Consider the following 12654-nt stretch of genomic DNA (forward strand, 5'->3'; position numbering starts at 1 on the left):
ACACGCACGCACGCACGCACGCACACACACGCACAACAACACACAACCACACACACACACACACACACACACACACACACACACACACACACACACAACCCCACACACACACACAACCACACACACACACACAACCACACACACACACACAACCACACACACACACACGCACACACACACAACCCCCCACACACACACACACAAACACACACACAACCACACACACACACACACACACACACAACCACACACAACCACACACACACACAACCACACACACACACACACACACACAAACACACACACAACCCCACACACACACACACAAACACACACACAACCCCACACACACACACACAAACACACACACAACCACACACACACACACACACACACACACACACACAACCACACACACACACAACAGCCACTTACATTGTTCAAAAGTGGCAGTAAAAGTGCGGCATTTATAATGTTACAAAATATTTATATTTCAAATAAATGCTGTTTTCAATGTTTTCAACATTGATAATAATCAGAAATCTCTTTTTTCTTGAGCAGCAAATCATCATATTAGAATGATTTGATCAATGAATTACAAATATCCTGTTTATAATAATAATTAAGCTATAATTAGTAAAGCTGAAGCGTCTAAGTTTGACCAGAGCAGATTTATGTAAGTCTGATATCCATTAATAGAAATAACTAAATGACAGAAAAAAAATAATCATTAGAGTTCAAAATACATACACTACCAAATGTTTTTAATGTTCACATGACATGCAGGTAAACAAATTAATTGTATTTTTTTTAATTTTTTTGTGGGTTTTATTTTGAAGGTATTATTATTAATATTATTATTATAAAAAAATTCTACTAATTATATATAAATTGTTGTTTTAATTATTTGCTTTTCATTAAAAAAATTATTACTATTATAATGTCATTTTGAATAATTGTTTATTTTTTATATTTTTTGTTTTTAATATTAGTAATGCATTTATTTGAATCACTTTAATTTGTTACATTTTTTAAGTATTTGTTTGGTCCACAAAGCCTGCACAATTTTAAGTAAAAAATATGAAACATTTTTACAATTTAAAATAACTGTTTTCTGTGTGAATCTCTGTTAAACTGTAATTTATTTCTGTGATGCGCAGCTGTATTTCCAGCATCATTCCTCCAGTCTCCAGTGTCACATGATCTTCAGAAATCATTCTGAGATGCTGCTCGAGAAACATTTATGATTATTACCAATGTTGAAAACAGTTGTTATACTGTGACGCATTTTAGGATTCACAGATGAAGTTCAAATGTATAAATGTCTTTACTGTGAATGCATTTAAAGAGTGTAACTCATCCTCACGTTTCTCAGGGCTCTGGGCGAGTGCAGCAGGCCGCTGGAGGATGTCTTATCGGCGGGCGGCGTCTCTTCTCTGGTGCTCAGCAGTGAGTAATGAGGGATCTGGGGGTGTCTGGGAGCGGCGGGCGTCTCCTGACAGTGCATGCAGCCGGGGAACGGATGAGCCTGGCAGCAGGGACACAGCAGCCCGGGACCCGAACCCACGGAGGGAGGGATAGAGGACCGTCGGCTGCGTGAATCAGCGTCTACAGCCGTGGAGATCAGGTCGGGACTGGAGCCGGACAGTGTCCTCTGCAGGTGTTCGGTCTGTGGGCTGCGGAGCGCAGCGGCCGGCCCGAAGTAACGCAGGTTGTTGGCACATGTGGCTACAGCGATATCACGGTTCTGCACCGGTATCAGCGGGCCCTCGGGCGGAGGGTGATGGTGGTGGCGGTAGCTTTGCTCCTGCAGGGGTTCCTGCTCCTCCGCTGGCCCTGAATCAGGTTTGAGGGCCCCTGGGAACTCACAATGACTTCCTTTGCTGTTGGCCCTCCGGTGGCGGGGTTTACTGCGGTACCGGGCTTTCCCGGGCGGGGTGGACACTTTCGGGCTTCCTGATAACGGGGACGGAACCGGAAGAGGCTCGGCGCTGGGAATGCCATCGGAGCGCAGCAGATCCGGTCTGCAGGAGATTTAGTGTAACCCGGTGTTAATGACCTCAAGATGAATTCATCAAGGATGCATGAGCCACACCGCATCGCTGACTTTAACTACTAATTAAACATCCGCGTTTCCATTGACGACATATGACGTATCAAAATACAGCATTATTTTTAAAACGTAATAAAAATACAATAATAAAAAGGTTAACGATATTGGGAGAACATAACATGCAGCGTGCTGTTCGGTAAAACCTCAAGGATTCCCAAACCCCTTTGACCTTTGACCTGATATGTCCTTGAAATCCCCCTTAGATTTAAAGCTAATATTTCTTTATCAACACATTCGCTTTTATTTTATTTCAATTGTTTTAGTTCCAAAGTATTTGTATTATTTTTATTATTGATATCAATTATTCATGCATTATTTAACAATTTTTTTTTCCATTTTAAAATGATTATATTTATTATTATATCAATAATTATTATTTTTTATTTAATTTATATTTATTTATTAATATATTAATTTAATTTTTATACTATTATTATATTTAGTTTATTATTGACATTTGTTATTTTTAATACATTATATTATTTAAATATTTTTATGTTTAATTATTAACTTTTATCGTTTTATAGTTATTTATTTATTTATTTATTTTTTAATTTGCTTTTCATTTTTAAATGTGTAATTTAATAACTATTTTTATTACCAAACTGTATTATTTTTAATACATCATTAAATAATTGATTTTAATAACTTTTTACTTTCGAAATATTCGTATTATTTTTTATTATTGATATCAATTATTCATGCATTAACTCATCATTTAAAATGATTATATTTATTATTATGTTTTCAATAATTATTATTTTTATTTTTATTAATTTATACTTTATGTCCTTTGCATTTCAAAATAATTTTTATATTATTATTACATTTAATTTATTATTGATATTTGCTATTTTTAATACATTATATTATTTTAATATTTCTATTCATGTTTAATTAACTTTTATCGTTTAATAGTTATTTTTTAATTCGTTTTTTTATACTTTGCTTTTCATTTTAAAATTATTATTTTTAATAACTATTTTTATTACCAAAATGTTAAATAAAATACTACTACTTATTTTTAAAACAATTTAGCTATTATTTATTTTATGTATTATTTAAATTAATTTGATTTGATTAAAACCCCGTGCAGTTCCCTCATGAAGCCCCCGGGGGACGCAAACCTCAGTTTGGGGAATTGTTGGCTTAAAGTATTAAACAGATTATGATATGAACACCACGAACAGCACATATGCCCATGTCTTCACGGATCGCTCACCTCTTTGGCTGTTGTGTCCCGGGCTTATGGTTCATGCCGCTCTTCTTCTTAATGAGCTTCTCAACAGCATTGGGGCGCACAATGGGTCGAACCAGATGCCGTTTGTACGTGCCGGGATGCTTCTTCTCCACGGCCTGCTCTCTCCTGCAATAAAACACGGGAAACGTCCAGATCTCACGACCAACATCTGTGATAGCAACAGCAGTGAGATCTGACTGAATGTGGGTCAGGGAAACAGCACGAGCTGGGGTGAGCTTTAAGCAGATTAGATTTAATGAGAGTTCAGACTCATTACAGCCTTTCATGAGTAATTTCATGCCAATGAACGGACAAACGAGAGAGATAGAGAGATGCACACAAAGCATTTTAATACTACCATATCAACTCAGTTTCTGCAGTATACACAGATTATTCACTGAATGAACGAACTGGAAATAACATCACCAGTGATTTTTAAATAGATTACCAGAAGCAATTCACTCAAAATAAGATTAAAAACCCAAACTGAATCACCATATTTATTTGATATCCTTGATATCTTGATCCTTGTTTCATGACTTGTAAGAATAAGATTGAACTGATATGTTTAAACCTTAAAATTCATAAAAAAATTGCATTCTTTTAATGAATCAGTTCAAACTGATTGTTTTTAATGAATCAGTTCCAAATTAAATCACATTCATTTAGATCAACACTTATTTTTCGTGCATTAGTGTGTTAGTCAAATGTCTTATATTTGTGCATATAAATAAAAATGATTAAATATGTTTATTTCTTATTGAAAAACATTCTTTGATTATTTGAACTAGATTTTTTTATGTATTTTACTTTCATAAATATTTTAAATAGACTACAGTGATCATATATATAACTTTTCATCTCACAATTCTTCAATTTTTTCACAATTCTGTTCTCACTTTGAGATTTTAAGTGAATATTTAAATAATTAAATAACACTCACGGTTTAATGTCGGCTAATGTCCACATGCAGAGGCAAGTAGACAAATATGATATTTAATATTTATTTATTTTATTTTGTGTTTTTATTTTAAAAGTATTCTTCTTCCTATTATTTAAAAAAATTTTTTTATTTATTTTATAATCTTAATTACTTTAATTGTTAATTAATTATCTGATTTTCCACTTTAAATTGATCACTTTATTGTTCTTGACTTTTTAATTATTAACAATTGTTTTAAATTATTTTCTATTTTAGTTTGAAAAGAAAATATTATAATATAAAATATTAAATATATATATATATATAAAAAAAAAAATATATATATATATATAAATAAATATATATATATATATATATACATTCTAATAATTATTTTTTTATTGATATTTATTTAATAAAACATATTTTACAGATATTTCAAAGCGTTTTTAAATGTTTAATTTTATTCACATTTAGATTTTAAATAAAACAAATTTCAGCCACTAAATAAAAAAAATTATACTTTTTTTTGTCTTATAAGTCTAACTTTTTTTTCTTGCAGTTGCAATTTATATCTTACAAATCAGACTTTCCTTCTCAGAATTGCAAGAAAATAGTCTTGGATTGGAAGATTGAAGCTCACTAATTACCTGTTTTTTTTCCCCAAGTTTTATGAAACAAGAGAAGAACTTACTGGAGCAGCTCTTTCTCTCGCACCTCCAGCTGAAGCATGATCGCACTGAGCTCCATGTACAGGTTATTGGCTCGCTCCAGTTTCCTCTCGTAATGCTCTCGGATATCCAGAGCGTGTCTGAAACACACAGAGACTGTGAAACAGTATGTCACACACAGTGTCCTCCAGCTAAAGCTCTCTCTGTTGCATGCGATTCGTCTGCTCTCACCTGAGCTCGTCTCTTCTGCGTCGAATCAGCTCCTCGTCCAGTCGATGGATGCAGGTGCCTTCACTCTTGATCTTCTCAAAATGCTTCTTCACCTCCTCTCTCCATTCCCCCTTTAGTTTGGGAACCAATTAGCATGAATGTTACTAGCATATTGGCTGTTTATTACAACTTATAATGCACATGTAAATGCCTTATACCATATTTTAGACCTGTAATCCTAAACTTAATAACTACCTTATTAACAGTTATTAAGCATCAAATTGGGTAACTTTTTTGGAAATTGAAATAAAATTGAAATAAATCAGAGATTAGATAAAAACGTAAAATAAGAAATGTCGAATTGGCAACTAGCGGATATACAATTCTAACTAAAACGGAAATAAAAATAATTAAAACTAAATATAAAATTTTAAAAGGCCAAAAATTATGAAAAAGACAATATAAAATTGCAATAAAAAATTCAATATTAAAATAAAAGCTGTTTTTATCATTTCGCAACACTTTAAAAAAATTGTTTGTGGTAATTGAAATAAAGCTGAAATAAAACAGAATATAAATATTAGTTGAAAAACTGGAAAAAAATTTTTATCAGAAATGATGACTGATTAACTAATTGAAATGTAATTCTAACTAAAATGACTACAGCTAAAACTGAAATAAAATAAATTCAAACTAAATAGAAACCCTAAAAAAAGCTAAAACTAATAAAAAAATATATTAAAAAAAAACTCAAAATACTAATAAAAAGTATAAAACAAACACACACATGAAGTCTATCGATGGAAATCATTAAAAATTCAACACTTCATATGCCGTAATGGTTCTTACCATTAATGGTTCTAAACTCTTTAAGTACTTTAGATGAATCAGACCAGTAACTTGTGAGTCCAAGGCTGATTTATGTCTTTTTGACAGATTCTTTACAAAGAACTGATTCAAAAGAGTCATTTGTTCATGAATCACACTACAGTTTCCACACTGCATGTTAACTGAATGCAATTTGCTATTTTATTTGAGTGATTTAGATCTTATTTACTGAACTATTAGAGAACTGAGAAACGACTGGATAAGTGGCTCATAATGTTGCTTTTGCCCTTCTTCATTGCTGGAGGCTGTAGTGACGCCTTTGGATGATATGATAGACTCAATCAGAACAGCAGCTCAGCACAATGACCAACATTTGTTCACCTGAGATTTGAAGTAGGTCTCCTGTGGCGTCCCGAGCACATCCGCCGCTGCGATATCCAGATGTAGAAGGATCTGCCTGAAGGACGGACGGTTTCTGGGTTTACTTTGCCTGCAGGAACAAGACCAACCAATAAAACCATGTTTTAGAGAACACTTAGAAATACTTGATTCTGATTGGCTAATCACAGCTTTCTATATTCAAAAATCTATACCTACAACTTTCTGGTGACTGCCTAGCACCCACCCAGAACACCCTAGCAACTGCATAAACAACTCTCGCAAATCATGTTTTATTAACAAGGATTGGGAGAGGCGTGTCAGATACTTAGCCTAATTAACCCCAGTGGAGCACACTCAAGTTAATCAACACCATGGGATAAATACAGCTGACTTACCTCTATCCATTGACGGATTATCAGCATCTTGGTTCGCTCCTTCAAATATGTCGGAAAAACAAACATCCTCATCTGAAGACGAATCCAACTCTCCGGTCCCCATCGCAGAAACCAGCCATCCCAGCCCTAAGACCATTCCAATTTGGCATGGCATCGCAATCGAGGCCCAGACCTCATCTCGCGGACATGCCATGGCTCAGGTAGCCATCCGTCTCCCAAGATGCCTAGACATACCATCGCCACATCCAGCGAGAACCCTAGTTGATTCCCCGGTGTCCTCCTATTGCTCGGCCAGGCCAACGATTCCGCCCATAGGAAAGTGGACTGTATCGAGTCTGAGGCATGAGCCTTCAAGCAAGTTAGATAAAACAGAATTATATGACTTTTACACTAATCTGCATCGATCTAACCTCTCTCCTGATTACACCCCAAAGAAGGGGAAAAAGCAAGACAATCCTCCAGATATGCCTCTCTGGACTCCACCGTCTTGCTCCCGTGCAAGGCCCAGCTCTACGTGTTCATCAAGATCCTACCACTGCATCGGCCGCAGCTCAGCCTCACCCCAAGGCTTCTACTTCAACAACGCAGGGGCCTGTAGCTCAAGCTAGTTCTTGGCCACCTCCACCGATAATCACAGCTCCGCCGAACGCTACTTTCGGCTCACAGGGCCCACAGAAGCGCTTGGCCTCACTTGCTGTTATACACAGCCCCGCCCCCAGTCCCCTTCAACACTCTTCTCTAAAAGAAATAACCATACTCACTCCTCACTGCTAAACCAATGCCTGTCCCATCAAACGCCGTCGCCTCTGAACCTCTCCAAGTGGCTCACAACATCCAAGTGCAGGTATAAGCAGGTGCGAACATCGAACTATCTTCTCTTCTTTCCCTCCTGCCCACTCCTGATTTAAACGGTCAAATAGACTGCGGCAATTTTTCAATCACTTTAAAAAACTTAAATCCTCTTTCATCACAACTACTTACTTTTTCTGAGTTCACCTTCGCATTTAGTTGGTTCACAGAGATTATCTGTTCAGCCTTCCCCCACAGGTGACGCAGGTTCAATGATTATTTGTCAATCATAGCCAAGCTCACATTGTCCTTTGGAGAAGGGTTTTTTTTACACATACCACAAGCTTTTTTCGGCAAAATGTACAGTACGAGTCACCCAATGGAATCAGTGCCCTTACTGGGGCGCACTCGATCCAGATCTCCACAGTCGGGTATTTTTAGGCTGCAGAAATATTTTTTGTGCAGTTTGTAGGTCTGTCACTTACTCCACCAAGACTTGCCCACAAACAAATCAACCCTACTATACACCCATGCCCTGATACTTCCTCTATGAAATCCACCAGCTACGTCCCAAGAACCACGATGACTGCAAACTCAGGTCCAGAGTAAACAGCCCCTCCAGAAGCAGATAACAGGCAGTCATGAATCTTATTCAACAGAATTGTTGAAGAAAAAAACAACCTCTTTTCATCCTACGGTCGGTGAGGCATACCCATTCAATGCTGTGTGCTCGCGTGGGACATTGGTGAGAGTCTCCTGACCGGACAACCTTATTTTTCCATTCTATGGTCGTCAAAGCTTACCTATCCAATGCATTGAGTATCACACTCCCATCGGATGCCGCCGAGAGCCTCCTGGGCACACAACTTTACCTTTCTGTCTTAAGTCCGGAGAGGCTTACCCATTCGATGCCGTGAGTATTGAGCACCCGTCGGACATCGGTGAGAGTCTCCCGGCTAGACATCCTTACCTTTTCCATTCTATGGTCAGTGAGGCTTACCCGTTCGATGCTGTGTGCTCCCGTCGGATGTCAACGAAAGACTCCTGGCCAGACAAACTTTACCTTTTCCATTCTACAGTTGGCAAGTCTTACCCCTTCAATGCTGTGTTCTCCCGTCGGACGTCGGTGAGAGTCTCCCGGCCACATAACTTTACCTTTCTGTTCGACGGTTGGAGAGGCTTAACCATCCGACGCCATGAGACTCTACTTCCCTCTATAATTTTTAATTACTTCATTTCAATCTATTAGTATTTCTTGTATAGTAGTCCGCTCACATGTGCAGCTTTATTCCGTAAACACTAACAGTGTTCTTCCCTATCATAAGCACAGCATAGAAGTGTGAGTAGATGAGGAGTCTCACCAGGTCTGTTTCATGAGGATCTTGAAGCCGTCGGGACAGGTGGACGGCACAGGCAGATGGAGGCTGTTACTCCCAACACCCCAGATGATGGCAGACGAGTCCACGTCCTTATAGGGGATCTCCCCAGTCAGCAGCTCCCATAACACCACACCGAATGACCTACAAACACGCAAAAATCGGCATTCACAGCTCAAACTACATACACTACTGCTCTAACATTAATATTTCTAAAAGATCCTCTTCTGCTCACCAAGGCTGCAGTTGTTGGATAAAAAATAATGTAAAAATAATGAAATATTATTAAAATTTAAAATAGCTGTTTTCTATTGAATATATATTTCAAATATAATTTATTCCTGTGATCAAAGCTGAATTTTCAGCATCATTACTCCAGTCTCACATTATCCTTCAGAATCATTCTAATATGCTGATATGCTGCCCGAGAAACATTTCTGATTATTATCGATATCACTGCATTAGCTCGAACTCACCAAATGTCTACTTTCTCAGACACCGGCTCATTCCGGATCACTTCGGGAGCCATCCAGGCCACCGTACCGGCAAATGACATCTTCATGCTCTTGTCACTGAGCTCTTTAGATGTTCCAAAGTCTGAGATCTTCATGTTGTCATTTTGAGTGACTAGCACACTTGCAAAAGAAAAAACACTCATTCAGCGATGCCGAACGCATGACACGATTCTGCCCGATTATTTCCATATATACTGCAGGTGATTAGAGATTTTTTATGTGTTTCTGAGTGTTTTATGCATCTGATAAAGTAAGCATTTTTGTTAATTTAAATAAAGCTGGAATAAAAGAAAACCTTCGTACTGTGTTAAAAATCTGGGTACAGTTGTTGTGGGTTGACCTTTTGGACTCAATGTAATCGCTCACTAAGATAATATTATATTATCAATAAGATACTTTCAATAAATAAATAAATAAAAATGGCAAACCTTTAACCTTTTTTTTTTTGTAATGTGTGAGAACATTTACCATTAACTATTTAATAGTTTTTTTATTTTATTTATTTATTTTTATTAACATTTAACAATTTATCAATATTTAAAAATTATTTTGTAACATTTTTTAAAATAGAAGTAGTGTGGAAAAGCACTTATTCGGTGTGCTTTCCTGAAGCTTAAACAGTAGAGCATGGCGCTCGCAACACCAGGATCACAGGTTCGATTCCCAGCTAAATTAACAGGCATGAACTTAAAATGCACCATCAATGCAGTGTAAATTTCTTCAGATAAAAGCATATGTCTAATGCATAAAAGTAAATGTAAATACCCTTATAGGGTAGTTGAAATTGACCCATATTAGAAATTTTGTACACACATTACACAAAACTTACTTTGGTGACTTGAGGTCCCTATGGATGATTTTGTGGAGGTGCAGGTAGTTCATGCCGCTGGCGATCCCTGAGGCCCAGTCCACCATCAGCCGTGGCGTGATCTTACGTCCGGCCCTGAGAACCTCGTACAGCTGCCCTTGAGCACAATACTCCATGATGATACAGTAACACGGGGCCTGCGTGCAAACACCCCTAAAACACGAACAGCATGCTTTAGCTGTGTTCACTGCACTCAAAACTGAGCATTTACTGCCACTGTGGTCATGCATTGTGACCTACTTGAAGCTGATGATGTTGGGATGCTTCAGCTTGCGCAGGTGTTTGATATCAGTCTCCTTCTGCTCTCGGACTTTCTTGATGGCGACCTCTTCGGAGTGAAACTTTCCGAGGAACACGGCGCCCTGTGCTCCGCTGCCCAGCCACCGTAGCTCAGAGATCTCCTCAAAAGGCACCTCCCACAGGTCTACTGGCCAATCAAAGCACACACCATCAACACAGCGTCCAAAAAAAATCAACAGCAAAGATCAGCTTAAAGGGATAGTTCACCCAAATTCTCTCGTTTTGTTGAACAGAAATGAAGAGGTTTTGAATAATGCTTGAATATTTTTTTTTATTAAGTGTTACATTTTTACTCTTTTAGTTTTACATTTTGTCAAGGGCTTGTTTACATTAATACTTTTGTATTACTTTTTTTGTAAAAGTCAAAGTTGAAAGGTAAATAAAATGTTCTTTATGTAAAATGGTTGGTTTTTGGTGGAAAATTGGTCGTTTAGATTAATTGATAAATTACTCGATAGATAAATCGAAATCATTGGTGGCAGCCCTAAATATCTGGAAAAATATCGGTAAAACCGATTATCGGCTGATCTCTGATAATTACAATGTAACAAGGACACCTTAAAATAAGATGCAACTAAATTTTCGTTTGGTAATTTATAATCGGTATCTAATGGACTACAAGCTGTAAGTAGCACTTCATACTCGTCACTAACCTTGCTGCTGAAGTTTGTACTCAGTCGAGTATGTTTTCCCGATAATATTCCATACAGGTCTCAAACATCCGAACAGTCCCTCTAGGAATCCACCGCTGCCCGTCCGGGCACTATGAAAGTGCAGTTTGATGTCTTCATGTGGATGGTGGTGTTTGTCGTCCCTGCTGTGGTTCATTGGACACCCGCCTTCCTCGTTTTTCTCCTCCGTGCCACTTCCGCAGTCTCCCTGACCGCAGGACCCCGGCGTCTCGGCCTCCTCATGCTCCTGCAGCTGCAGCACGCTGTTGTCGAAGTTTCCCTGCTCCCGCGTTGAGTCCTCGCTGAGGGCCGTGCATGGAGGGCTGGTGCTGCCCACCTCGGCATCTCTGCAGGGGAGCTGCAGATGCTGCAGTTGCATGGGAAGGGTGGTGGGCGGAGCCAGGTCTGCGATGATCTCAGGTGGAGGTGGTGCCTGCGTAAGCAGCGTTTGAGGAGAAACGTTAGTGTTGGTTTTCTTAATGGAGTCACCGACGACCGTGATCTTCAGCTCCTCCTTCAGCTTCCCCACCAGCAGACTGGGACAGGACGTCCAGGACAACACCTCTGGGGAGCTTCCCATGGTGCCGTGCGTGTGCATGGGCAGATGCCCTTCTCACCCGACGGGAAATGAGCGGCGAGGCTTTACAGATGAATTCTGTTGGGGTTTATGACACACCTGCATGAGAAAGAAATGCATTTAAAAACAACCTGATGGGTGCAACTAAACAAAACGTTTTTTTGACTTTCTGAATACCAACAGATTCTACTTGAACATGGAGTATGATGCTGAAAGAAAAACACCAAACATTAAGACATGAGTGCTGATTTAAAAAGGGAAGCGTGGCCTAGTGGTTAGAGAGTTAGACTTTGAGTTTGAGCGTTGTGGATTTGAGTCTCGGACCCTTGAGCAACCAATTTCTCCCCAGGCGCCGCAGCATAAATGATAACGACTGCTCCGGGTGTATGTGTGTGTTCACTGCTGTGTGTGTGCACTTTGGATGTGTTAAATGCAGAGCATTTATATATATTTCTTTTTTTTTTAATATTGAAAAAATATTTAAAAAAATATTTAAATATTCTTTTTTTTTATATTTAATTGTACTTAAAAAAGTATCTAATGAATCCTTTTTAGTAATAAATAGAATTTTGTAGTAAAATTAATTATAAACACATTTATATTAATAAATATAAAATAGGCTATTTAATTTGGACTTTTAACGTATACTTTTTTTTGTAATTAATGAACTATGTAATTTTACACACACACACACACACACACACACACACACACACACACACACACACACACACACACATATATATATATACACACATATATATATAAGTAAATAAATACATAAATAAACAAATATTT

At 37.8% G+C, this 12654-nt stretch overlaps 1 protein-coding gene across 4 annotated transcripts in view; it reads right to left on the reverse strand.

Moving 5' to 3' along the window:
* Window positions 1-12654, reverse strand: part of si:ch211-45c16.2 (mitogen-activated protein kinase kinase kinase 13) — a 48937-nt gene that overhangs the window by 5028 nt on the left and 31255 nt on the right. For 3 of the 4 annotated variants that reach the window (XM_059562576.1, XM_059562574.1, XM_059562575.1), the window contains 10 exons: window positions 11262-11955; window positions 10549-10735; window positions 10270-10461; window positions 9402-9560; window positions 8911-9069; window positions 6366-6474; window positions 5178-5287; window positions 4970-5086; window positions 3336-3479; window positions 1367-2024 (listed from right to left, as the gene is read on the reverse strand). In XM_059562576.1, the coding sequence (XP_059418559.1) occupies window positions 1367-2024; window positions 3336-3479; window positions 4970-5086; window positions 5178-5287; window positions 6366-6474; window positions 8911-9069; window positions 9402-9560; window positions 10270-10461; window positions 10549-10735; window positions 11262-11877 (2451 nt within the window). In that variant the 5' untranslated portion in view covers window positions 11878-11955. The remainder of the gene's footprint in view (window positions 1-1366; window positions 2025-3335; window positions 3480-4969; window positions 5087-5177; window positions 5288-6365; window positions 6475-8910; window positions 9070-9401; window positions 9561-10269; window positions 10462-10548; window positions 10736-11261; window positions 11956-12654) is intronic. The other variant, XM_059562577.1, reaches the window with a different exon arrangement.

This window comes from Carassius carassius, chromosome 11, assembly GCF_963082965.1.
Source record: "Carassius carassius chromosome 11, fCarCar2.1, whole genome shotgun sequence".
Taxonomy (NCBI): Eukaryota; Metazoa; Chordata; class Actinopteri; order Cypriniformes; family Cyprinidae; genus Carassius; species Carassius carassius.